At 40.4% G+C, this 27,080-nt stretch overlaps 1 protein-coding gene across 1 annotated transcript; it reads left to right on the plus strand.

Annotated features, from left to right (window-relative positions):
* Window positions 1-237: 237 nt before the first annotated feature.
* Window positions 238-25,951, plus strand: ENTREP1 (endosomal transmembrane epsin interactor 1). The gene is made up of 11 exons (XM_066339945.1): window positions 238-525; window positions 3,001-3,057; window positions 11,605-11,715; window positions 13,103-13,231; window positions 14,008-14,115; window positions 14,239-14,354; window positions 16,701-16,830; window positions 17,427-17,499; window positions 21,902-22,051; window positions 23,872-24,158; window positions 25,248-25,951. Exons 1-11 carry the CDS (start codon window positions 238-240, stop codon window positions 25,449-25,451), a joined length of 1,653 nt encoding a protein of 550 aa, XP_066196042.1. The 3' UTR covers window positions 25,452-25,951.
* Window positions 25,952-27,080: the final 1,129 nt, after the last annotated feature.

The raw sequence follows: 27,080 nt of genomic DNA on the forward strand, positions 1-27,080 counted from the left end.
GCGCCGGCCGGGAGGGTAGCCGCGGCATTACCTGGCGCTGAGGGCGCGGCCGGGGCCGGTGTTGCCCGCCGGGGAGCGGAGCGGGGCCGGCGCGGGACGCGCGGCGGCGGGAGCGCCGCAGGAAGTCGGTGCCTGAGGGGCTGTCACGGGGGCGGCGGCGGGGCGGCCCCGCCTGGCCCGGCATCCGCAGCGGTCGCCCGCCGAGAGCCGCCGCCGGCACCTCCCGTGTCGCTGCCGATGGTGCTGCCGGGGTCCTGTTGCCCTCTTCAGGGACGCGTCCCGCTGCCCCCGGCGGCGGCGGGCTCGCTGTCCGCCGCGGCCGCTGGGCTCTCGCCGCCGCCCCTCCGCCCGGGCGCGCCGTCGCGCCGCGGCCCGTGCCCCTCGCTGCCCTTCCACTCGCTCCTCGGGCTGGGGCTGCTGCAGACCGGCCTGGGCTGCGCCCTGGTGGCGCTGAGCTTCGGGGCGCTGTCGCTGAGCAGCGCCCTGCAGCTGAAGAACGCGTGTCCCGTCTGGGCCGGCTGCTCGGTAAGTGACGGTCGCGGGCCAGGACACGCCATGACGGGGTCCGGCCGTGCGTGCGCGGCACCTGCGGGGTTGGCTGTGCCGAGGGAAGCGTGATCCCGCTCCTCCGCCATCGCTTGGGAACGGCCGCCGGGCAGCGGGGTGACGGCTTCTTACAAGTTCTGTAGGATGTCTGCAGGACCTCAACTGGTAACGAACATCGCGACAAAGAAAGAGGGGATTTATTTCCTATTTTTGAAAGGCATTTTTGGAAAGAAAAAAAGAAAGTGCTCGGTTATTCTGCACTATCAGACACCGGATTTTCAGAAGTCGTTGTGTATGTAGATGTTGCACGTTTGTGCTTTGTGCCTTTACTTGTAGGCATAATGTACAAATAAATCAGCAATGTTCGTGGGGAAAAATTATGAACTTAAGACAGTTTTGTAAGGAGTACTGAGAGAAGTTACTCTTTCTCCTGTTGGACCCTGTTTTAAATCTCAGCTTTATAAATACGAAATATATATAAGAGTTTGTATTGCAGAAGCTAGGCAGTTGTAAGCGCAAGTTAGTAAGTGTAGGAGAGTTAGATTGGTTGGTCCCAATTTGTGGGCCCTCCAGCACTGAGCAAGTCCTGTACTGGGATGAACACTCATGCTGCCTGTACACTCTTGCTGCCTGTGTGAACAGTATCAGCTCGCTTTAAACATTTCAATTAAATTGCCAGTGTTGTTCACCACTTGTGGAAATGTGCTCAATGCAGTAGTTTGGGGATCAAGTAGTTCATGTTCATCTATATAATGCAGTGTTCATCCCTGAAAGTACACAGTCCTTGGGGGGTGAGGGGAAATCCAGAACATCCAAATGTCTATGTTTGGTATCTGTCTTGTGATCTTTCAACTTTTTTTTTCCCTTTCTTACTCTAGGTTAAAAGAAGTTTCGTAAATATATGTAACCAATGGACTTCCTTTGAATTCTGTATGCAAAACCATACTTATGCTTTTAGAATGCTTTAAAGTTGCACATGTAAGACAGAAGTATTCAGTATTTTTAATAATCAAGAAGGGTATTGGTTTTGGTTGAGGTTCTAAAATTATATTTCTGAAACAACAGTATACTGAGAAAAGTTACAAAAAATACCATTTGTGTGTAAAAATATGAGTGAAAATTTTAGCTCAGAAGCAACCTGGAAAAGCAGATGCCATTGAAAGCTGACTGATGTGTCTGTTTGGGTGCTTTTTGGTTTGATTTTTTTTTTCATTATGGGTGTGACATGGTGACTTGTATGGGGCATGTCAGGAAAATTTTGAGGAAGACTTTCTTTTGCTATCTTTAACAGATGCAGTGAAATAAATTTATTGCCCTTAAGGGAAAAAAATCCAATTTACATCAGCATTGATGTGCTTTGTTATAAAATCATGTGTCCGTCTTTCATTCAGAGAATTAAAAAAATACTTTGTTATGGAACTGCAGAGTTATGTATGTGGTTTTGCAACACCAGTGATGATAGCAGTAGGTGTTTGGCCAAGTCATATATGCGTGTTACGCTAGATTAGATTGATCATGTCAAGTGAATGAAGTTACAGAAGGGATTTATTAAAAATACTAGTGGATGACTTCCTGCTTGTTCCAGTCTTCCTGTTTCTTTTTAGGGTAGGAGCTTGGTGTCCACTGGCTTAGTCCCAAAGTCCAATTAATTAAAAGTATATCTGCTGATTTATGGGACATGCTTTTCTCTGTAGGGTTCCCATTCTCTTGTGAGGCAGTATTTGGGTAGTTTAGAAACTATTTGTTGAAGTTCTGCAGCGCTTCTTTATAATTTCTTAATTGTTTTGCCCTGTAAGGTAAAGAAAGAACCGTAGGGATCAGTTCTGTGATTCAGCAAGTTTGGTCTAACAACTGCTGTTGGAGAAGGGTGTGCTTTTATTTTGACTTCTTTCTTCGTGCTGATTCTAGCATACATCTGATTAAATAGCAAAATGTTTCAGAGAGCTAGCGCTGATGCTCTTTATTGATTTTAGTAAGGTTCATGCCCTGGGTTTTAGCTCACCAACATGGTCAGAAGTCCGCAAAGGGGAAGAAAGAGGTAGGCACTTCATTAAGTGCTGAGTTGGTGATTGAGAGTGGGGAGGAAAAGGACAGCTTCTAGACTTGCTAGCTCTGTTGCAGAGAACAAGTACACAATTGGCTGAAAGCAATTATTTAAGGCAAACGTGGAGGTTGGAATTGCTGACATACTGCTTCTCCCTATGCATGTTTTCTGGGAGGAAAAAAAAAAAGAAACTAGCAGATTTAATTTGGTTGTTATTTCACAGGATGCCCTTGGGAGCGAAGAACCTCATCAGCATTCTCCGCTGATGGATATTCTCTGCTTTAAAGTGGATCTTCGTATCTTCCTAGCATTGCTGTAGTGTTCAAAAGCACAGTAATAAAAACGGTGTAAATGGCATTTTGTGAACAGTTCTTTGCTTCTTGGTGATGCTATGTTTTTTGATGTTGTAGGCAATCTTATGTGGAATCTTAGGGTTAACAACATGGAAGAGGCCGATGCTGCTTTTGGTAAGTGTGGATTAAAGTTTTTAAGGAAATTATTAAAAAGTTATCCTAATTTAATAGTCATTAGTAAAAAAATAATCACCCCTTTCTCCTTTTAAAAATAATGTCATGACTTTCTTTTCCACTTGTAGATTCATAATTATTTAAAGAGAATTCAGAGACCATGAAAGGCTATATTCTTTACTGCAAGGATGAAGTCTCCAGTGAGAGCAAGAGTAGAGTCTGGAAGAATTGTTAATGTTATTTAAAGCACATTTTATGTTTTTGTACACGTAAGAAAATGCAGGCTTAGAGTGAGTAACTTAGTTCTCTGAGGCAGTGCATTTTAAACTGGAAGGAAGGAGATGGTTTTAAGTCTTAGCTTAGTTGTAGTGTTACAGTTTTTGACAATTGGTTTGAGAGCCAACTTTACAGCAGGATCCAGTGCTAGTTTCATATCCAGTTGACATTGCATTGCTCTAAGAGAAGTAGATTGATGTGTAAGGTGTGTAAGCTGTTTCCACATGTAAAAGTGAAATTTGGAGCTGAGTTGCTCTTAGTGTCCCAGAGTTGGGATTTGAAAAAGAGTTTTGGAGTTCCTTTTATTTGTGTGTGGGTTTAGAGAGCTTTTTCATTTGGTTGGTTGTTTTGGGGTTGTTGTTTGATTGTTTATTTGTTTGGAACTTTTTGCCTTACTGTCAGTTCTGAAGACTTTTTTTGGGGACAAGGCAGTTGTTTCATTTTTTCTACAGCACTCCTTTTGTATCCAAATGGGTATCAGTGAGGAGTAGCAAGGATTAGATGTGTGAGCTTAGATGAGTGGGTAGAATTACAGAATTGTAGATTCACCAGTGTGTTGGAGGAGAGATTTGAGATCATCAAGTGCAGCTGTCAACCCAGCACTGCCCCAAACCCCTAAACCACATCACCATGCCTCTTGAACATCTCCAGGGATGGTGACTCCACCACCTCTCTGTTGCATCCTATTCCAGTGCATGGCAAACCTAACTGCACAAAAGCTTTTTTCTGGTATGCAATCTGACTCTCCTTCATCTCAGTTTAAGGCCACTCCCTCTTGTCCTCTCACTGCAGGCACTGTAGTAGATATGGACCCCCAACTCACCACAACCTCTTTTCAGGGAGTTGTAGAAAGCAATGAACCTCCTCTTCGAGACTGAGCAACCTCAGCTCCCTCGGCTGTCCCTCATGAGAGATGTTCTTTAGTCCTTTCAGGAGCCTCGTTACCCTTTGCTGGGCAGGGTCCAGCCCCTCAATGTCCCTTTTCAGGTGAGGGACCCAGAGCTGAGCACAGACTTGGGTGAGGCCTCCCCAGTGCCCAGTGCAGGGGCACTATCACTGCCCTCGTCCTGCTGGCCACGCTGCTCTTGACACAGGCCAAGAGGCCACCAGCTGTGTGGCCACCTGGGTACACTGCTGGCTTATGTTTGGCTAAGTAGCAACCAGCACCCCCAACATCCATTGTTATTTCTCAGTGTGCATGGGTTAACAGGCAGATTTCTTAGTTTTGTGGATGCAGAGAAGAACTTGGTGTTGAAGACTCCCAATCTGGAAGGGCCATATTTTCATCAAGATAAATGTGCATGCTATCAGTCTCAAACTGCCTAAGATCTGTGTTAGTATTGCCTGTGTTCTGTGCTGGTTTTGTAGCATGTTGTTGCTCTTTCACTCTTTAACGTTCTCCTTTGTATAAACCTTATTTTCCTTTTGTAATTTTACTTAAATAGAAAGCACAAACTTCTCTTGATCACTTCTTTCATTTCAAATGATCTTTAGGATGGTCACATGCTGAAGGAGATGGCCCTTGGATATTGTGCAGCAGATGGGAAAGCTTCTGACATGAAATTGATGAAAGCTCTGAGCAGCTTACCATGATTTCATAGCTGGCCCTGCTTTTCAGCGGGAGATTACACAGGAGTCTTCCTCAGCTCTCATATAGCCACCATTATTATGTGATTCAATGATACTGTTTGGGGTTTTTTTCTTGTTTTTTGTATGTGTGTTCTATAGAGGTTTAATTTTTGATAGCCAGATTAGATCAGCCTTAACACTGGGAAGCATTTCTGCTGAAAGAGCAGTGAAACCCTGGAACAAGCTGCTAGAGATGTGGTTGATGGCTCAAGCTGTCAGTGTTTAAGAGGCATTTGGACAATGCACTTAATAGTGGGCTTTGATTTTTGGTAAGCCTTTAAGTGGCCAGGCAGTTGAAATAGTTGATTGTTGTTGGGCCCTTCCTACAGAAATATTCTCTTCTGTGTGGAAAAAGAAAAAGGAAATAAACATTTAACTATTCTTGAGGGTAAGGAAATAATGCCTTAAACTAGCTACAGTGTTCCAAGGATGGATTGTTAGTTTTTGTGAGCCTATTTATGTTGGGCTAAATATCTATTATATCTACTCTCTAGTAACTTGAACGTTTTCTCTAGGGAGTTATGAAGAATGCACAATTACCTGAATTGTAAAAGCAAGCTTCCTAAATGTCTTAGCAATGAAAATCATTACACAGTCATGACTTAGAATTATAGCATTCTTAAACAAAAATATATAAACAAACTCATTTAGAACTAAAACATATCCTTTTGTCAGTTGTGACTGTCTTCCCTTTTTAACTTTTTATGTACGCTAAGCACTCCCAGTGATGGTTTCTCACTATCTGTGTTTGGGTTTTTGTGGAGGGTCAGGCTGTTATGGCTGCCACTTCAAGTCAAGGCCTTGGTCATGGAGAAAAACAACCAGACTGTAAGCTTTTTCTGTGACAGCAAGATTCTGGTGCTGCTGTTGCTTGCAGAAAGGACAGGACTGAAATGCTGTGAGGAAGGAGCTGGGGATGAGCAGTGGTATTTCAGCCACTCGTGTTTTTCCTTGGAGGGGAGAAAGGAAGGGAAACACATTGGTTAGATGTTAGCACCATCTACTACTGTGAGAAAACAGCCATGAAGAGGGATGGCTGTGGTAAGACCTTTTAGTAAATAAAATGGAGAGCCATATTTCGGGTTTACCATCTGTGCTGTTTTACAGCTGTATTAACAGTGTGAAATGATATTAGATAAATAATATATCTGGGAAACAGGGTACTGCAAGGCAAAATCAAGCTACAGTCATATCTTTTCGAGGACATTTTTGCAAGAGATGCCTAGCCTTGAGCAGTACAGCTGCTGAGAAGTCTGGATTTTGAAATCCTTCCTCGGTTTTAGGTGTTTTAGGAATTTCTGTTCTGAATATTGGTTGTCAATCAGTTTTGGAAGTCAGCTTGTAATGCTTGCGCTTTGAAGCTGATTTTTCCTTGAGGTAATAGTGAGATAACACTGGACTCAGTGATCTTGGAGATGTTAATGATCTTATGTTTCTCCTCCTTTAGGTCAGTCCAAATGTATTAATGGGGGAAGGGAAACTCACCTCCATCACCTACCCATCCAAGTTACTTGGGTATTGACTCTGAACTGTTCCGGGCTTAATGTTACCTTTCATGCATAGACTCTGGTTCCTTTCTCTCTGCTCCTAAGCTCCTTCCTTTCACACAGCTTTAAATCTTAGTTTTACCTGGAGGAATCTAAGTTTTTCCAGAAAGTATATCAGTTCTCCATTGTTAGTTTGACTGAGTATGTTTTGAGGGCAGCTCACTTCTTTGACAGGTTATGCTTGCTGTTAAAACCTCTGTCCTTACTTGTATGCCATATTGGACTAATTTGAGTTTATGTTGCATTCTTAAGAGTTGCCAGGAGCACACATGCTTTGCTGAATGCCGAAGCCCTTAGCTAATGAAGCATCCTTTACTTTCAGTTGCACATAAATTAGTTGCAATCCTGTAGAGCTTTTTAGATGACTCTCTGTGTTTGTTTCTGGTTTGGGGGTTGTTTTCGCCAACTGAAACAAAGACTTCAAGTTAAGCATCCCTCTTGGTGCTTGGGTTCTGCTGCTAAAGGAGAGACTTAGCTGAGATTGGGTGAAAGGGAAAGGAGTGCCAGCATCCAACAAGACACCAGCCTGTTGTGCTTTGCAGAGTTTGACAGCTGCAGGTACTGGGGAGCAGTTTGGTACCTGCAAAATGCATGGGATCAAGAAGTCAACAGAGCACATGCAGGCTGGTTGAAAGTGACTCTGGCTTTCGGCAACATCAAGTACTGCATGCTTCTGTTGTTTGGTAGTGTGGCAGCTTTTGTGTTCATATATGTCATTGTTTTCATGTAAAGCTTTGAGGGGTTTGACAGAAAACTTGCATGTGCAGCATGAGTCATTCGGTCCAGATTCTTTGCATGTTTTGCAGTGTGGTCACATAAAGATTTGAAATTTTTAGTTGAAAAACTTTTAATTTAGATTTGTTAATATCTTTGGTTTATGACAAATATTTACACATCTTACTTTGAAAAAAGAAAATTTTATGAAATTCAGCCTTTATTTATAAGCTGGAAGTTTTTGAAGAATTTATTTGTGGTAAACCTTGTATTTAATAGAAAATTTTTATCCAAGAAAAAGTATGTTCCAGAAACTTTAAATAAAAAATTTTTATCCAAGGAAAAGTATGTTCCAGAAAACTTTAAATAAACATTTCTTTGGGACGACTTCTGTTACTTTATCTGCACCTTGACAGATTTTCATGAATTTAACTAATATTTAATGTGTTGATCAAGATACTTCATTCTGGTAATGTTCTTAAATTTTAGCTCTGCTAGTAACAGTAGACTGTGAACAGAAGCTCCATATCATGTCCTAACCCTAAAAAACAGGCTCTCCCTAGGCATGTGCTTTATAACTAGCAGTCATATGACTTGCGAGACTGTAATAGTACCTTCTTTTCCTGGATTTTAGAAGTAAAATAGCTCAGTGTTAACATTTTTGCTCACACTCCAGACTCCAACATTAAGTCAATAAGCAGTAATTATGCAAAGGTTTTAACGTCAGCATAAGCAAATAGAAATATGCTTTTAAGTGTGAGAGATGAAAACCCATTAGAAGCTTATAGCCATTTTTATGCTGCAAAAGCTTTTCTCTTGTGCATGGAGTATTTTAGTCCTGCATTTGAATGTGTGACATTTTAAATTAATTTAATTAATTTGTCATTTCTTGTGGGGCTTTCTTTTGTTGATAGCCGTGTTGTGGGTCTCCATATGGTACAATAAATAGCTCTCACAATAGACAAAAATCTAGTAAGGTTCTGTGAGTTTTAATTATTGCTATTGCCGCTGTGTGTATGGAGAATTAATAAACGGCCATACTCTTTTCTACAAGATGTTTATAAAAAATACACTGAGGCTGTACACTGATATAAGAGTTGCTGTAAACTGATATAAGAGTTCTGATTGTGAAACAACTGTTTTTTCTTTCATTTAAGTGCTTGCTTGGGCATCTGTCCTGCATCCTCCTTTCTGCAGCTGTTCACAATCCATGTGTATCTAATGCTCTGAAGATGAAGCTGTGAACCAAACTAAGACTATAATTGGAGTTGTTTCTATTTTTATAACTGCAGTCAAGACCAGTTACATCTGTTTTTGTTTTTGAAATAACCATGTTTGCCTTTCTCTGTTTTGTTCTAAACTGAGAAGTACTTCTCTCTCTGGGTAGGATCTGCTGTCACTGGGATTAAGTGTAACCTCTGGTTTTACTTGTAAAAACACAGGGAAATTGTCCTATTACACAGGAGGGAGCAACTTGGTGGAAAGCAGCTCTGCAGAGAAAAACCTGGGGAGCCTGGTGGACAGCAAGCTGCCCATGAGACAGCAAAGTGCTCTTGTGGCAAAGAAGACTAGTGGTGTCCTGGGCTGGATTAGGCAGTCTTGCCAACAGGTCAAAGGATGTGATCCTTCCCCCACCTGGAGAGGTGTGAAAGCTGTGGCTGTTCAGCCTGAAGAAGAGGAGTCTCAGTGGGAATCTCCTGCATCTCTTTAAAAAGCTGATGGGAGGGAACAAGGATTAGAGAGCTGGACCTTTCTTGGTAGTGCTTACTTCCAGAACAAGAAGCAGTTAGTAGAACTGAGAAAATTGGGAATTCCATCTGAGCACAGAAGACAACTTTTATGATGGTCAAAAACTGGTGTAGGTTATCTGTAGAGATAATCAAAACTAACTAGAACATTATGTTCAACAACTTGCTGTATGTCATAAAATCATAGAACGGTCTGGGTTGGAAGGGATCATATGGTTCCAGCTCCCTTGTTGTGACACCTGTTTGAGTGGGACATTAGATTTGGATGGTCCCAAGAGGTTCCTTCCAAACTCAGTGATTGTGTAAAAATGCTGACAAGTGGTGGAGCAGAAAGAAAAAAGAATTTTTCTCTTGGTAGTCAAGTACGTCTTGTCCACTGTCAGATGTGTGGTTGTGGTTCAGATCATAGTTTATTAGATTGTGAGTAGAGGAATTATTCTTATCTTCTGGTCATTTGGCAGGATTTTCTGAATGTTGGATTATTCAGTCAAAAATACAGTATACATACAATAGAAAACAGATCAAGATTATACTTGTGCATGTAAAACTTATTAGAACATAAATGCAGAAATTGTCATCTGTCTTTTACATATTTATTATAATATTCCTTCTCTTCCTGTTTGTTCTTTGATTTCTATCATTTCTTTAGAAAATTATTAAAGATTTTTTTGGTTTTCAAAACTTTGGATTGGAAGTCAAGATTTTGACTGTAATTTTTTGTGTAGCTGTAGATGGAATTGTTTCTATAGCAGGTTCTGTACCAAAGGAGACAACTTAAATGTGAGTTTGCTAGTGGTTTTTTGGGGGTTTTTTTGGGGGTGTTTTTTCACATAACTTTTCTCCATTTGTTCATGCACTGAAAAAAGACAACTACACCTCTTGTTTTTCTTAAAATCATTTCAGCAGATTTGTGCTATGAAGATGTTTTATGTTGAAACAGCCTCTATTTCACTTACAATGCTGGCTAATTCCTAATTGTCAGTGGCCTGTGTTGAACCTAGTTGAAAAGTTTTCTTTATATGAAATACCTGTGTGTACCATTTTTTTTTCTTAAAGTAGTATTTTGTCAGAAGAATAACTATGATAATTTAGGTAAAAGCATAAGGAATGGGTTTGATTCATTTGTGTGCTGAGCAAGGAGTTAATTCATAAAAAATCATTAGATTCTGTTTGTATGGAAAAACAACACTCAGAGTGCTTTCTAGAACTAAACACCTCTTATCTGTGGTTTTGTGATTAGAACAAAACACTCCTCTTCTTAATAATTTATAAATTATTTTGTTCTTAGTAGTCCCAGTCCTCTTCAGAGATTTACTAGTAACTACATCAGTGATGGGATTTTGGGGGTTAAAATCTACCTTACAGGATACTGTTACAGTCAAACTAGTAATGACTAGTAATGTTGTAATGGAAGAATTTAGCTTGCACAGTAATTCTCTTTGACATTCGCTCTTGTCCATTCATGGGGGGATTATTTCCCTGAACCTCAGAAAATGGGGAACATAATTTGTGCAACAGCTGTTATGTATTTTTGCTTCATATTCCAGGTAGCTAACCATGGTACATCAGCTAAATTTATTTGGAAGGCCACAGTGTTCTTTACACGTTTAGAAAGTCCTTGTTGAGGGATCTCCTGAAAAGCTGTCTGGAGCAGAACTGAGCTCTTGTCCCTCATAGTGTCCTTTTTTTTCTCTGTTGTTTTGTCCTGTCCTGCTTTTTTAATTTGGACCTTTTTGATACAAAAAAATCCTGAGTGAGCAGATTGTTATTACAAAGGATGCTTTAGGACATTAAGAATCTGATACTTACTTTGTAGGATTGAATGCTTAAAGGAGGAATCTTATTATTTGTCTCTAAAGCAGTCTTACCCATAGTAGTTTCTCTTGGAATACAGAATATTTTTGCCTGTATGAATAGGGACAAGGATAGTTCCTTCATATATTCAAAATCCATATCCAAAATAATGGAAACACAGATTGTAATGGCATATGTGAAAGCAAGACATAATTTTGTCCAGTCCTTCTGCTTGTCCTTTTTTCATGTATTTATTATGCCTGCAATTGCTCGATTTCAGATGGTTTATAAATCTGAAAGTATTTACAAATATTCTGCTTTTATTAGCCAGGAGGAAATAAAAGCATGCAACTGAAGTCTCTACAGTGTCCCACTGTATTGGGACAAATATTTTACATTTATTTATGCTGCAAAATAATTCTGGAAATGTGCAGAGTGAATGTTGGCTTAAGATGTTTCTTCCTCTTCAGGTTACTTTGCGGTTCTGCAAGTGTTGAGAGCTAAACTTTGTGGAAGAGTATGACACACAGTGGAAGTTATGCGACTTGCAGATCATACTTTGCACTCCAGCAAAACTTTTAATTGTTTCTACTATTACTACTGACATTCTCAATAATTGCATATATTTTATTTCTGCAAAACTAGTGCGGAATAAGGAGAGAGAAGACAAAGAATTTTGGGACTAGGTTAAGACACCTTGGAGCACTGAAGTCATGGTCAGTTTTGAAACAGCAGAGGGTCATTCCCGGCTTTAGTTTGTGACTGGGATTTGGTCTGTTAAAGATTCCTTGAGTTGTGTTCCTGTGCCCACTGAAGTTAACTTTGTTTTGGTGTTCCAGGTTAACCTGTTTGTTCTGCTGTCTGTGATCAGTGTTATGCTGAACGTGACTGGATTAATACTAGGATGTCAAGGCATTCAGTTTGTGTCCAGGGTACTCAGATGCGATTTGGTGAGCACACATACTGATTTACGCTTATTTCATCTTAGTGTGGCATATTAGCTTGCTATGCTGAGATCACAGAATATCCTGATGTAGAGTTGCAAGTAATTTAAGAACTAGCATAACTGTAGTAATGTAAAAATACAAACTGTTGAAAAAAGCCTGGATGTGGGTAATGGTGAGCTACCCATAAAACGTTCAGTCTGTTACGATCTGTGTGGGGGATTATGCTTTCTGTTTGCCTCACCTGGTGAGGACCGTTGTGTGATACTTATAGCACAGGCTGTGAGGAAACAAAGAAGTTAGATCAAATCACACTAGCTTTTCAGAACAGTTTCACTTGATGAAGATGAAATCTGTACAAGGCAGGGCAGAATGCAAAAGATTTTTCTCAAGTGGTTGTAATGAGAAATAGAAGAATCACTGTTTATGAACTGGAAACTGTGCAGTAATTGGAATTTAAGGGTACAGGGTCACTTGGTGATGAAAATGATTGTGTGTAAAAGCTTGAAGGACTTCGTGGGTTAATGGAAAGCTCTTTGAATATCTATTCTCATTTATTTATTCTTTCAGGAAAGCTACTGTTGCTTCCTTGACGTGCCAGTAGGTGTATTGCAGTGAGAGTCCAAGATTATAAACCTGTGGCAATCTAGATTCACCCAGTATCACTGCAACAAAGCCACAATGAGAATTAATAATGATGAGATGGTCAAATGTTGCAGGAGTTCCTGACATATCTGTAGTTGGAATTATACAGTACAGCAAAAAGACATTCCCGAAATAATTAGTTTGTAGGATGGCTTCTGTAGGTGGAAGAGTGTCAACACTGTGACTCTAGAGTTTGAAAGCAAAATTATTACTAGATATAGGAACACTGAATTTCTACTTTGAAAACAAAGATTATAAGATTAATTTGAAAGTGAAAGTTACAAACAACAGTAGTATACAGATAAAGCTGCTAGTGATTTGACTGGGTTGAAATAATAGTTGTGGGTTTCATTCCATCCATAGAAATGAAAGATACATTCTTGAACCATAGAAAATGTGTACAGGTTGTATAGAGCGGTTTACACAATAGAGAAATCATTTCTAGGCTATTATCCATTGGAAAGAGTATAAGTAGTCAAATTGCTTAGCAGTCAGTGCAGGTTTGATTACAACTAAGTTGTATTTAAATGTGTTAAAGCATTACCTATAATGCCTTCTCTCAAATATGAAGTATATAGTACAGCTTTATAATGCAGGAGTCACTGGCAAACCAAAATGTTCAGTTATATGATCCTGTATTTCCAGTCTGCTTTGTGGTCATGGATTTAGTTTAAGGCATAGGTTCTATATTAGGCAGGTAAAAATACTGCATAAAACAATTTTTTAAATAGGGTTTTGTTTCTTAAAGATGGATATGGATGAAAACAAGACTTGTTTGTGCTGTGAAGAACTTCATTCCACTACGTGCACAGAAGTAGAGGCTGTACTGAAGCTGTATCATGTGAAGTCATGCAGTGCTGCTCACTTTCTTCTCAAGGTACTCCACACACACATCTATAGTACTGCTTTTATAATGTCGAAGCTCATGTAGCAGTGCAGTGCTTAAGTGATTGCTGTGTTTACTGGGAAAAACTCTGCTGTTTTCTGATCTTCCACACTGGTCAGAAACTCTTCAAGGTTCTGTAACATGCTGGGGTTGGGGGGCAAGGGGAGGGTTCATGTCTGGGTTTTGACCAGTACATTGCTGAGCCAAGAACCAGTTCTTGCAAATTTTTTGTGTTTAGTGCAATCAAAACTGCAGGTGAATTCAGGCAAGATTACAGGGGTAAACAGGATCTAAATTTCAGCTAATGATTTGATGCCTTTGTTGGTCTTTTGCACTTCTCAGCCTTTTGTGGCTTACCAACTGCTAAAATAAAACTCCCAACCATCTTCAAAATGAAAATGCTTTGACGTTTCTTCAAGGGTGATCGTCTTGAATCTGGCTTTCCCACAGAGAGTTTATGAGGAAGGTTATAATTCTTGGATGAATAGATGGATAAATCACATCTGAACTGAAATACCAGAAGGTATTAAACCCATCTGGATATCTCTGTCAGAACAATAAATAGTGTAAAACAAGTTTTTGCAAATTACTTCAGTCTTGGAAATTGTGCTGAAGACTTCATCCCATACATTTCTTAGAAGTAACTGCCATGGCCATCTTTGTGTTTTCATTTGTTTTAGTTTATTATTATAATTGTTGTTGTTATTATTACATTTATTAATATCATTTGTAAAATTTTTAATTTCAATAATCTTCATGTTCTTCAGAAAGTTCTCGTAGCTCTTAGTGCCCTGAATGCTCTCACCGCTACAGTTTGCTTCATAGCAGCTGCCCTGCATTACTTACAGATACTTGCATCAAGAAGATCCTGCACAGTAAGTGAGCACAAGGCATTGCATTGCCTGCCATAAAGAGTGGTACAAACAGTATTAATAGATTACACTGTTCAGCAATATTTATAGCTCAGAAGGGTTTTAACAGAAGTTTTATTTGATTAGGGTGAATGTGAGATTGAAGCCGATGACTATTTGGATCCTGATGATTTTGTCCCACCTGTCCCACCTCCCTCCTATTTTGCAACTTTTAATTCTTTTACTCCACGAACAAGTGTCAGGTAAAACTGTACACTCTATTCCTTTCTTTTAGTATATTTTGAAACACTGCATAGTCTTTTAAGACTATTTTCTCTGGTGAAAAATATTTCTTGTTTTAGGGGGATTAAAATAAAAGAAGAAAGAACCCATTAGTTTGGAGATAGCATAAATACAATGCGTGTAAGGGAGGTAAAATTTTGTGGGTTTGAGTTTAGATTCTCTAGAAACTATTTCTGGGTGAGAGAAATACTACTGTGTAAGACAGCTGAGAACTTGCATGATGCTGTCAAGATCAGGTGAGGGCAGCAGTGGGAAGCCAGACACAACCAATTGGCAGGCCAGAGACTCTGAATGGTGTTCCCTCATGGACCTTCCTCCCAGAGTCATTCTTCTTCTCCCTCTTGGATTGTTAGGGCTAACTGAAGGGTGTATTTTGACTGCACTGCCTGGAAAAGCAACCCATTATCCTGCAGGTGCTTACTTGCTCTTAAAAGTAACTTGCAGGTTAGCTTTAGTTTATGACTCAGGTGGGGCTCCATTATTCTGTTCTGAACACACAATATTTATCCATAAAGTATTTTGGTGCTAAAGCAGACTGTATGGCTCTTGCTTAAAATTCCTTCATTTTGCAGTGTGCAGAAATGTTTAGTTTATTTCACTGTTTTCATAAAGAATAGCATGCATGACTTTCAAGACTGTATGGTCCTGGCAGAGATAATTACAGATCCTGGGATTGCCTAGAAAATTTTAACATGGCAGAACAATAGGATTTAGAGTGAACAGGTCCTCTGAAACACCAGGGACTGGAGTTGAATTCAAAATATTGCTAAAAACCTCTATGTAATTCTTGGTTCAAGCTGCTTATGAGAACAGAATGGAATGTGTAATGATCTCTTTGGAAGAATAATTAGTTTAAAAACAAAACTAAAATTCAAAATGTATGTAATTGTAAATTATATATATTTGTGGCTTTTATTGAATGTAAATTGAGCACGAGCATACTAGGAAAATGTGAGGAAGTAATGTCAATGGAGGATCTGTCTCCATAATACTCCAAAATTATTCTGAAGCCTTTTGGAACCGATGAAGTGGATTGTAATTAAAAACTATTTTAATATATATTACTTTCCCTATTTTTAAGACTAAAAAATACAATGCCCAGCTGTCAAAATACCTGCTTTTCCTTACTCAGATTTCTCCATGCTTTACCCCCATTGCCTTCACAGGAGCCTTTCATAAGAGGGCTTCCAGGTTCTCATTTCGAAAGTTTTGTTCTTTTCCTGTCTGTGCAAGCAGTCTTCCATAGGCATTTCTATCATTCTTCCCTTTCGTCTGAGCTTGCAAGAAAAAAAAAAATTCCAGTCATCTTTGTTCCCTCCAGCCAGTGTCCAGAGAAACCGTAAATTCTAGGAGGAAGGACTTACTTTGTAGAAAGTAGCATCCACTAGTGATAATGGATGAAACCCGACCAAAATCCAGAGACAAAAATATGGCTTTCTGTGTGTTGCTTGAGGTTCCTGCGCAGCACCAAATCAGCAACTACAATGTTAAAAAGAGCAGAGAAGAATGCTTGAGATGCTTTGAGCCACAGGCTTACCTGAGGATTGTGTGGGGAAGGTCTTGCTAGCTTTGCTGTTGACCACCACATTTTGTTATAGTGTTCATGGGACAATGTAAATATGTATTTATCAAGATCAAGGTTTCTCCAGGCACTGTGCTGTTTTCTTCTTTCTCAGAGCTACCTTCTAAAGAGAAAAATGTTTAGAGCAAAAGGTCTTTGGGATTTATGCTGGGTTAAAGGTTTCAGAGAGCTCTTTGGAGACTGTGGAGTAAGGTTAGCCATGAGGTGCATTTGCCCCATACGAGCCTTTGTGAATTGATGGCCATAATCACAAAAACAGTCTCTAATTTGAATCTGGCTTTTTCTGTGCAGCTGTATCTGAACATAAGGCACCAGGTCAGAAGTATCTTGAATTTAGGTTATAATTAAGAACTCAGTGGTTCACAAAACTCAGAGCTAGGCTCTGAGTCACTCCCATTTTGAGTGACAACCTGTACCTTAATCTTCTGTAACAAAACTGAATCTCTGAAGTAAGACTGGAATGGGTTCCTAGGCCCAGTACTGCGCAAAGATGTTTGAACACTGGGGAACACACTGGAGAGACGCATCCCAAGGAGCAAAACTGGGAATTACTCTTGCCACCTTCTGAGACAATGTCTTGCAGATCTTTGCAAGTCCAGTATCTGTGACTTAGATCCCAAAATCTGAGCTGGCAGAGGAAAGCCAGTGGAGTTTGGTAGCAGATGATGTCTTTCTGCAGCTGGAAGGCCATACTGACAGATTTGCTCTGTGTTATTTATTGCAGCATACCTGTCTCTCATGTGATTTCACTGTCCTGTATTCATGGAAAAAGGATCAAAGAGGTTGAGGTCCTCTGCCGTCTGGACCCACCTCCACCTTATGAAACTGTCTGCAGCTTGATAGGCTCTGAGCAGGTATGGGCACAAAAGTTTAACCTCTGATTTGTTGTTCCCACTCTAAGGGACAGGTTGCACTCAAGCATGGTAAATGTAAGTCAGGAGGATACATTTGATTACAAATGTAAATTTCACCAGAGCTGTTAGTTATCACTTACCTCTACAACTGAAAAGTTTTTCCCCTTGGAAAACTGCCCAGGCATGGGAGAAGGAGCAAATAGCAATGTGGAGCACACCTGTTGCTGATTATTCTAAAATACCTCGTTGCTTTACTTCACATAAGTACCTGCACCCCTTCTGTGAGGGACTAGGTCAAGGTTTTGGTACCACTGGTCATCCCTTTTCACTGGTGTTTTCAAAAGACAGGTGCTTTTCCCCAGAAAATAGGGGGATAGGATAGGATAGGATAAAATTAAATTGACTGACCTAAATGATGAACATGAATATTAGACGTTCAGTGGCCTTGATTTTGCCATGGAATTAAACTGACATCACACGGTCTCTGTGCAATTAACAGCAAGTATTACATTTCTAAGGTGGGTGTTGCAGTTCTTAGGAAATGCTAGAGAAAGATGGTGACCTGTGTTTTTTTAAACTTTTGCATTTTATTCCAGGGAAGTGCGCTTCAAATAAATGGCATGGAAGATGTTGATTCAGGGGAAGTAAGTGACAGGCAGTCCTCTCAAGGTAAAAAGTAATTTTAAAGTTTGTTCTAGAATGTTCTCTCCAACACATACAACTTAATGCAGCAGCAGTGTTACTAGTTCTTTGAAAGACAGCCACCATACTGCAAACTAGAGACAGAGAATCGTGATTTTTTGGGTAGTGGGAACAAGGATTAATATTTTAAATGTTTAAACGCACAAGTTGTTTTCATCCAAGATACAAAAAGGATATGTTTCCTTTTTAGTAACCTAAAAGTTAGTTTTTGACGCTATATCCATAAGTTGCAAGAAATGATGTCTAGCTCCAGTGCTTGCATTTGCTAAGTGTATGTGATGGTGCCTGTTAACATTTTGTTGCTGGTAAGAATAGGAAAAGGATAGAATAATGTGGTACTGTGTGGAGATAAACTGGGAATTTCTCCATTATCCAGCCTGAACTGAAAGAATTACTAAATAGTTTCTGCATCCTGGTACAGGAGGTAGCTAAACTGTCTTAGAGATCACATCTCTAAGATGCTTTGCAGCTTTGCTCTGCACTATTTTCAAAAACCATGCCTATGGCTCAAAGTTATTTTTAGCCTAATATTTGTTGCAATGTATGCTTCTGGCTAAACATTACTAACTTCCAGCTTTTCCACTACAGCCCACGAAAATGTGTTCCAATTTTCATTTGAACTTGGCAATTATGGCAAGATTGTCACATCTGCAGCATTCACAACAGAGTAAAGACTGGGGCAGGGGGGAAGCCCCAAATCTTTTATTTGATTGTGGCCTGTCTTCTGCCAGCCTACTTAACAAACTACAAAAAAACCCCTTGTGTTTGAACTGAAATCGTTCCTATTATGTGGAGTCAGGGAAAAAAAGAGATTTTGCATAAAAATCATACTTTAGCCGAATGTCAGCTCTGTCAAAGTTCCCCTAAACTCAGAGTCTGCCTGAAACTGCTGAAAACAAGCACTTGGATGCTTCTGCTGTCTTGCTAGCTATCATAACCAGAATGAAACCTTTTGCTACAGCTTCTCTGGATTTCTTTCTCAAAGCTTTCCTACTGGTAAAACCCCTGTTGCTTTTCTGAGCTTCCTGAGCTCGAACAAAAGGAGTTTATTAAATGCAAGGATACATGGTGACTTGCTTAAAGTTATGAGGACTGGAACCAGGAAAAAAAATAGCATACAAAATGCACCTGCAGTGAAGGACAGTCAGGAAAGTCTCTGTTTTGTTTTGGTTTGTTCCATTTTGTTTTAAAAAAAGGCTCTGATAAGACATTGTTTGAGGCATTTGTATTTAAAAATTTCCTTTGCAAGAATTGGAGTTACCTGAGCACGTATGGCAAAGTCTGCCCTCCTCTCCATCATCTTAACTGGTTTGTCCTGTATTTTTTTTTCAAGAAGGAGATCTGTAAAGAGATGTTTAATTATCAGCCTGACTGTAAAATTCAGATAAAAATAGAAAGTAAACCTCTTAAGAAAGAAAATTAACACTGCTGCTTCTTCTAGATGCCAAGGCTTCCTAGAATTAAGAGAAAGAAATACACTGAGCAATATCTCTTCCTTTATTTAAATTTGGAGAGGTGTACTACCTCTGACTGGAATTGAGTTGATTTCCTTCACCGCAGCCTGTGGTGATGGTTTGGATTTCTGACCTGGGAGGATTGTTCAAGTGTTGTCATTGTTCAGGGACTGGCTCGGCATCAGTCAGCTAGTGGTGAGCAACTGTGTTTGCATCACTTGTTTTCCTTTAAGTTTGTTGGGTTTTTTTTCCTCCCCAGCTCACTCTAGCTGTCCTTATCTCAGCCCATGAGCTCTGCCACTTCTGTCCTTCAATTCTTCTCCCCATATCACTGGGGAAGAGTGAGAGTGACTGAGGGACTGAGCTGCCTGCTGGGGTTAAACCACTGCAGGAGGGAAATACAAAGTGGGGCTTACATTGGAATTGTGGTGGAGGAAGTCTATGGGCTGTCTCAGCTGGTGTAGTGTAGCAGTCTATAAATAAAAACTGAACTTTCAGTTTATGCTGGCAGGCTGTCATGCCAGGGTATTTGTGTATGATGCTGTGATTCCCTTGGCATCATCAGGGTTGATCAACTGAGTGTAGCTCCTGATGGAAGTTAAAGCTGTGCACTACTCTGCCAGCAGAGTAAGGGGAATCCTGACTGCTGGCTCCAGGAGGAGCTCTAAGCTTCTCTATGCCAGCTAAAATTGTTTTTATGACTTCATAATCATTCCTGTCAAGCAGAATGGGACTTCCCCTGCTGAAGGTAGTAGGCATGCATGCAACCTTTTGCTGGTGGCAGGAAGTGCTTGGTAGCTGCTCTGTATCATCACAAACAAGGTATATGCATTTCCAGTACACACCACCATACAACAATTATCTCTCTGAAACATTAACATTATTAAGGATTATCTTAAGATCATGAAATCTGTTCATTAATCTGTTCAGGATTAAAAAAAATACCAAAAAAACAATTTCTCCAAAGTAACAGCAGCACTGTACCTCCAGGACTTACTCCTAAAACAGCTCCACTGGTGTTGAAAAGTTTATATTGGTCATGGATTCTGTAATCCCACATGGTTCTTGGTCTGCCTTATTTTGTTGCTGGGCCTTACCTTCTCATTTGCTAGGTTGGTACCTGTTTTATATAGGTTGTGTCACTCTTTCTTCTCTTTAGAAATTTTAAGTTGCACTTGTGTAGGTGATAAGGTGCTGTGCCTCAACAAGTACCTATCAACCAAGCCTAAATTTTCTTGAATGCTCCTGCCACAGGTGCATACTTGTTAGTTTTGGTAGTGGCAGGAAAGCTGCTGAAAAGTTTGAAGTTTCCTCTATACCTGCAGAGCTTCAAAGATGGACCTGCGGCTGGAGAAGGCTGGACCAGTTAGAAATTATGTTAGCACCTCTGTGACAACACATTTAAGAAGGAAAAAAAAGGTACTTTGCAGGTGTATTGGTGCTCAGAGAAGAGTGAGATGAGAACATGTGAGAGGAGCAGCCCTGCAAACACTGGGGTCAGTGGAGAAAGAGGGCAGGATGTGCTCCAGGTGCATCCTCTCTTCTGCAGCCTGTGGTGCAGCCCATGGAGAGGCAGCTTTGGAGGTCCACAGGGATGCAGAGATCCATCTGTATCTCAGGGAGAACCCTTAGTGGAGCAGATGGGTGTGTGCAAAAAGACTGTGAACCCCTGGGAGGCCTGTGCTGGAACAGGCGCCTGGCAGGGAACTGCAGACTCGTGGAGAGAGGAGCCCATGCTGGAGTGGGTTTGATGGTAGGACTTGTGAGCCTTTGGGGGACCCACTCCCGGAACAGGCTGTGCCTGAAGGACTGACCTCATGGAAGAGGACCCACCTACAGCATTTTATGTAGAACTGTTGCCTGTGGAATGGACTCAAGCTGGAGAAATTCCTGGAGAACTGTCTCCTGTGGGAGGGACCCCACACTGCAGCAGAGGAAGGACTCCTCTCCCTGAGCAGCAGCAGAAAAGTGTCATGAACTGACCATAACCTATGCTCCCTGCATGGCTGCAGGGCAGAAGATAGTCTGGGGGAAAGTTGGGGAAAGGTGTTTTTAAGATCTGTTTTACTTCTCGTTATCCTGCTCATTTTTGGATAAAGTCAGCTAATGCTAATACCCCAAGCTGAGTCTGTTTTGCCTGTGATAGTAATTGATGAGTGATCTCTCCCTGTCCTTATTTCAAGTCAAGAGCCTTTCAATATATTTTGTCCAGTTGCAGAGGGGAGTGGCTGTGGTGAGTACCTGGCCTCCAGCTTAAAACTTAAAAAGTTTTTTAACTCCTGATCAAGAAAATTGTTTTCTGTAATATGCCAGATGCCACTAGATAGAGGTACAGAACCAGGCTTAGTGAGAAATGTACACAGCTTCATCCTGTCCTGTTCATTAATTTGCAGAATATAGTTTCACTCTTAGGAAAAGGAGGAGTGGGAAGGATATAGCATATCACAAGAATCCAGGAAAATGTTTAAATAAAGATTTTAATTCCTTTTTAGGGACTGGCGACTGATTTACAAGATACCTAATTGCAAAAGTTGACCTCTCTGACCATATGCTTTTGTATCTTGGTACAAACTGGTTATAAGCAGGAGGATTTGGGGCTCTCTGAGATTCAGTTTTTTGCCAATGAAGTTGTACGATCAGCGAGCTTAGGGTGATTTTTGTACTAGGGTTTACTAGACTGTAAACACTACTTCAGTTGCATAAGACTGAACAGGTTTTTGCAAACATTTAAATAGGGTTTAGACCAATGTTACTGTTGAGTGAACGTGGGTCTGAGCACACATACATACATACATACATACACCTCTAGACCTTTGTGTCCAGTTATTACAGATTTGCAGGTGGGATGGGTGAAAAAAATCAGTCTCTAATAATGGCTTCTACAGATTACTACTTTTCTGTTTCTAATAATTCAGCTGAAGAAATTCAGGAGCCTTTCAGCAGAGTGAGCCTTTCCCCTTCAAATGCAAGCTGTGTGCCTGTAGGAGTGAACAGGAGAACCTTCGATCCCTTGCAGAAACGTTCTAAGAGTGATCCTGTGCTCCTTCACTGCCAGCTGCCTGAAGGTGACTCCGTTTTCTCTGTCAGTGATTGTGAAATGATTCCTTAAAAGGAAACTTTCTTTTCAGAAGTTTGGTACACTGAACTTAGTACCTGCAGAAATCAGCTATTGTTTCCCAGCAGAGCACCAACATAACAGTAATTTGTGCTTTGCCAAACCTTCTCCACCTAAGTCCTTAGTCTTGCTGCTCTTGAGGTTTTCATATCTAGGAACAGGGTCTGTAGAACGGTCTGGGTATGAGGGAGGGGTAGTGGAAAATGAGGAGGGAGAGCACACAGGATTCCTCAGTACCCTGACTGAGATCTAAAAGATCTAAAATCTTTTAAGTGCAGTTGTCAATGTGAGCAATTTAAAGCAAAATTGGCTTGTGGATTTGGTGTTAGCCTATAAATTTGCTCCCCTTTTCTCAGTCCTCATACCATCCAAAAAAAAAAAAAAAAAAAAGGCGCCCCAAACTCAACACAACTCATGGTGGAGAGTAGATGGAACTGCTTTGGTGTCAGTGATCCAATTCTGTTGCACTGGGAAAACTGCTAATGTGAGCACACAGTCCATGATATTGCTGACAATCTTGAAATATGCACGAGTCAGGGGTCTTGCAGGTTTTACTAGAGGATATTGGAATCCCCACAGTAGCTGCTGGCACTAAAAATGTAAGTGCCAATGGGGCATGTTAGCAACAGCCATTTATTCTGGATATTGGGAGCTTTCCTATCTGGATTACACTTGCTGTTTTTGTGGAATGTTTTCATGGCTCTGCTGTATCATGTGCTTTGTCTTGTCCTCCTATCAACTTCCACCACAGCAGCCCAGAGAATCTGCAGCTGAAGCAATAGTTACATGACAGAGCCTGTCCATAGATTTGCACAGCAGAAACACTCTGCTTTCAGAAACTTCACGTCAGAAGCATTTGGAAGCTTTAGCTTGGTGTTACTGAGGTTAGGTCTGTTCAGCAGTTAGATCTGAGTGTGTCATGAGTAGCAGAGAAAAGGAACTCACTGTAGCAATGGAATTTATTTCAAGTTGGTGCCCTTCTTGCTGGGAAGTTTTGCATCTCCTTCTTACATTTTTTTGGTCTGAAGCCAGCATTAAAGTGCTTCTTGAACAATCTGTAGTTCCAGTTTTGGGGTGGGGTTTTTTTTTTTTTCTTCCTTTTAATGGGGTCAAGATTTGATAATTTGTTTACACAAAGGCAGTGAATTTTTATTTTGACCAAAGGCAATGAAATTGATTCTGTATGGCCCATTGTTTAGTCCTTGCAAGGTAATTGTGAACCTTTTGGTGTGGGTTTGTTTGGGGTTTTTTTATCCATTGTATTTCTACTTTGTAGTATTACTAGTTTCCAGCTTGGCAACTAGGTATTTTCAGGTACAACTTGTCCTCTTGACTGCTAATAACTAAAAATTATCAAGAGTTTAGGAGAGATCATAGGAGCCTTCTATCTTAGAATATATATATATATATATATATATATATATATATACACATATATAAAATCTTTAACATTCAGCATTCATTTCAGGTCTCCTCAGATCAGAAACAAGAAAGAACCAATGTTCACAAAATGACAAAGAGCTTTCCAAAGGGGAAGAGTCCCTCCAGACCCTTTGACATGTAATATGCACTCAGTCATAGCTATGTATTACTATTTTACAGGCATTTTGTGTAAATACAACAGAGTGAGCCTTCCATACCACCCTGACCATACCTGACTGTTAGGTTTTACAAGGTTAAACTATGCACTCCATCCACATTGAATCAGGAGGCAAATGTCTGGGAATACTGTGAACTATGTGAATTGTTTGCTTTGTTTCTTGTCTTCAGGGACAGTGCTCAACTGTGAAAATGCAGCTTTCAATGACATAAATCAACTGAATGCTGTGACCTTGAGGAAGAGTTCAAGAGCAAGAGCTTTGAGGGGAAGACCCCAATCTCTGATAGACTATAAGTCTTACATGGACACTAAACAGCGTGTGGCATGGATCCTTGAGCAGTCCTCCTGCAGCATGAGCCCAGACATACATGACTTGGTGGAAAATATCAAGTCTGTTTTAAAATCAGATGAGAAACATATGGCAGATGCTGTCACCAGTGCCGCTTTCCTTGAGCAGGTAGTTTTATTACTTGTATTTATCAGGTGATGTGGAAAACCACTGCCCCTGGTTTGGAAGTATAAGTTTACATTTGCCAGTCTGTGTGTCAAGAGTTTTTGGACCAAATTGGCTTCCTTCAGCACTTTAGTTTCACGTAAGGAGTGCGTGGGCAGCCGTGACATTTTTTACTCTATCAGCCACAAGCCAGAGCATGTGTGTATTTAAAAACTGAGTCAGTCTTCTGTTGAAGAATCATGAACTGCAAATAACATGACAGCATTTTACACTGGGTGGCAGGGGAGATTATGTTATAAATACACATTTGCTACTGCAAACCACAAGGCTGACAAGGAAATTTTTATGTCACTTGAAGCAACTTTTTTGTGATTGACTCCCAGGACAAAAATAAGACCTACTACTAAAGAATAAAAAGCAGAAAATAGAAAATATGTGCTTACATTAATGGAATGAATATCCAGAAGATTCAGATATCACAGACTCAATCAAACAAATGTTTTTGTAACTTACAGACCATTTGGATAGATGAATTGATTCATGTGTAGCACAAGTCATTTGCTATGACAGCTGGTTTTGGTTTGGGTTCTCATGCAGAACGCATCAGTGTCTTTTAGGCTCTGCAAATAAAGTGGGATTTCCCACTGCAGCCTTCAGGCAGCAACAGCCTTGACAAATTTGAAGAAACAGGAGGGAAGAAGGCTCCTATGAGAATTTAATTTATCACACAGGCTTGAAGGTTATTACAGATCAGTGACTTCTGCAAGGAAGCAACATTTAGGTTCCTTCTAAACAAGACTGCACATACTATAGGTTGGAGTGAGAGAATTGCTGTGCACCTTTGAGGGGGATACCTAACCAGCCTAACAAAAACCTCACAAAAATCAACAAAATAAATTACCCCAATCCTTTTCCCAACTGGGACTGCCTTTCCCATGCTTCCTTGGCAAATGCTGGGGTTTTATAGCTTTTTAAATTATTCTTTAAGCATAACAGACAACACTACAACTAGCTTCTTTCCACTGGGTAAAAAACTATTTTAATGGAACAAGAGCCTGGAAACAAAACTGATTTAAACTTTTCTTTTTAAAGGTGATGACATCTGCCCAGCGAGCCACATCGAGAGCCCATGTATTGCCTTTCAGACTGCATCCTGGATTGCTGTACTTGGAAAGCTGTGGTGACCTGAGTACTTTCACCATAGAGGGAGAACAGCAAGCAGAGAGGAGAATCCAAAGAGCAAAACATGAACGGCCTTACAGTCTTATTGGTGTTACCAGGGAAACTGTACTTTGAGCTGGCTTTTTGGTTATTCCTCAGCAGAGCACTTACCTCAGACATACACATAGTGTAGAGGAAAATCATCTCTGGCACATGGGTGGATGGGTTTGTCAGTAATCACCTTCTTTAATACTTTTATGCAGAGACTCTAAAGGGGAAGATCATTCTACCAAGAGTATTAAGCAGATTGAAGGCCGACTTTTATTGGGCTCTCAGCTGCAGCTCATCTATTTGTGATATAATAGTGCCCTGCATCTCTGTGAAGTTTGGTGATAATACAGTTGTGGGGTATGATGGTACATCATACTTGTGGAAGGAACTGTCAAAAGCAGTACTAAAGAACTTGGCAAAGATTTGGTACTTTGATTTAAATTAAAATCTCCTGTCATAAAATGGAGACCTTCAGATACAAAATAAGTTAGTAAAAAATGGTGTACAGAATTCTAAAATAATCGTTTATAAAAGAAGGTTGTTGATGTGCAAACTGTACCAAAAATAAAAGCTGTCTTGAAGAAGTGCTCTTTTGGTTCAGTGGACTTCTCATTTAATGGCAGAACATTATTTTTGTCTTAAAGATATGACAACATCATACCCAAAAGCACAAGTGTTTTGCAAGAGGTGGTGCTGGCTTGTTACTGTCCCAGGAAGAAAGGCATTCTGTATAGTCTCATTTAAAATGCTGTTTATTACAGCAGGTGCAATGAACAAAGAAGCCAGTGTAGATAATTTTACATTGCTTCAGGTGCTGGGAACCCCAGATTGTGCAGCATCAAGCAGGGCACAAGTTATGCAGATCCTGTCCCTTATACACCATTTAAGTCATTTGAAGTAATAAATTTTTCTTAGAAAACAATTCTATTCATTTCTGCTGTCAAACAGAAGGGCTGTTCACATGGAACCTTTCTGCTGCACAAAAGCAGGGACACACATGTACTGCTGGGTGGTGGTTACCATTTTGAGTACCACTGGGGCTGCTGGCAGGCTCCCTTCTTACAATCAACCACCTACATTTATTCTGTGGCCAAAGGACATTCCTGGAGGTCCATCCTTAGGAGCAGCACGAAGCAACAGCACAGGCCTGGTTCTACTCAGCTAAGAGGCACATGGAGCACAAACTCTTCATGTACCGTGATTTTAGGTCAGGATTGTTCCATATTCTTCTGCACTGAACATTTATTTAAATTACAGTCCGAGCCCTGATACTGACACAGTCCACACAGGTCACCAGCATCACCTCTTCAGCCTGCAAGACACTACAGGGTGCTGGAACTGAGAGGGAGGGATCTGCTTGTCCTCTGTGTGGGTGGATCCAAACCATCAAGTGGTGTTACGTCTTTAATAATAAACCATAAGGAAACAATGATTTCAGAAATTATTCTAAATGTGAAGAATTGTTATCGAAGCCTCATTTATGAAAAAAATCCTATTTAAAGTTATTCAGTCAATGAAATAGTATTTCTGTTACAATCACAGTGGCATTTCACACAGTAAAAACTGGGATGCTACCTTAGATTAGGAATCAACTTTCTTTAGGAGCACTAGTATCATGTATTGCCTGAAAAGAGTGCTGTTTTAAAAATAAAGGTAACAGCATTGCTTCACACCTGCAGAAGCACAGATAAAGTTACTCCAAACTAAGTGGCA

The sequence above is a fragment of the Sylvia atricapilla genome, chromosome Z (assembly GCF_009819655.1).
Source record: "Sylvia atricapilla isolate bSylAtr1 chromosome Z, bSylAtr1.pri, whole genome shotgun sequence".
Lineage (NCBI taxonomy): Eukaryota > Metazoa > Chordata > Aves > Passeriformes > Sylviidae > Sylvia > Sylvia atricapilla.

Bases quoted from the DNA above. Each gene is read 5' to 3' on its own strand.
- ENTREP1 (XM_066339945.1), top strand. From the start codon at position 238: ATGGTGCTGCCGGGGTCCTGTTGCCCTCTTCAGGGACGCGTCCCGCTG. The intron at 14,116-14,238 runs GTAAGTGAGCAC...TTATTTGATTAG, and splicing joins CATCAAGAAGATCCTGCACA to GGTGAATGTGAGATTGAAGC. The intron at 24,159-25,247 runs GTAGTTTTATTA...TTCTTTTTAAAG, and splicing joins GTGCCGCTTTCCTTGAGCAG to GTGATGACATCTGCCCAGCG.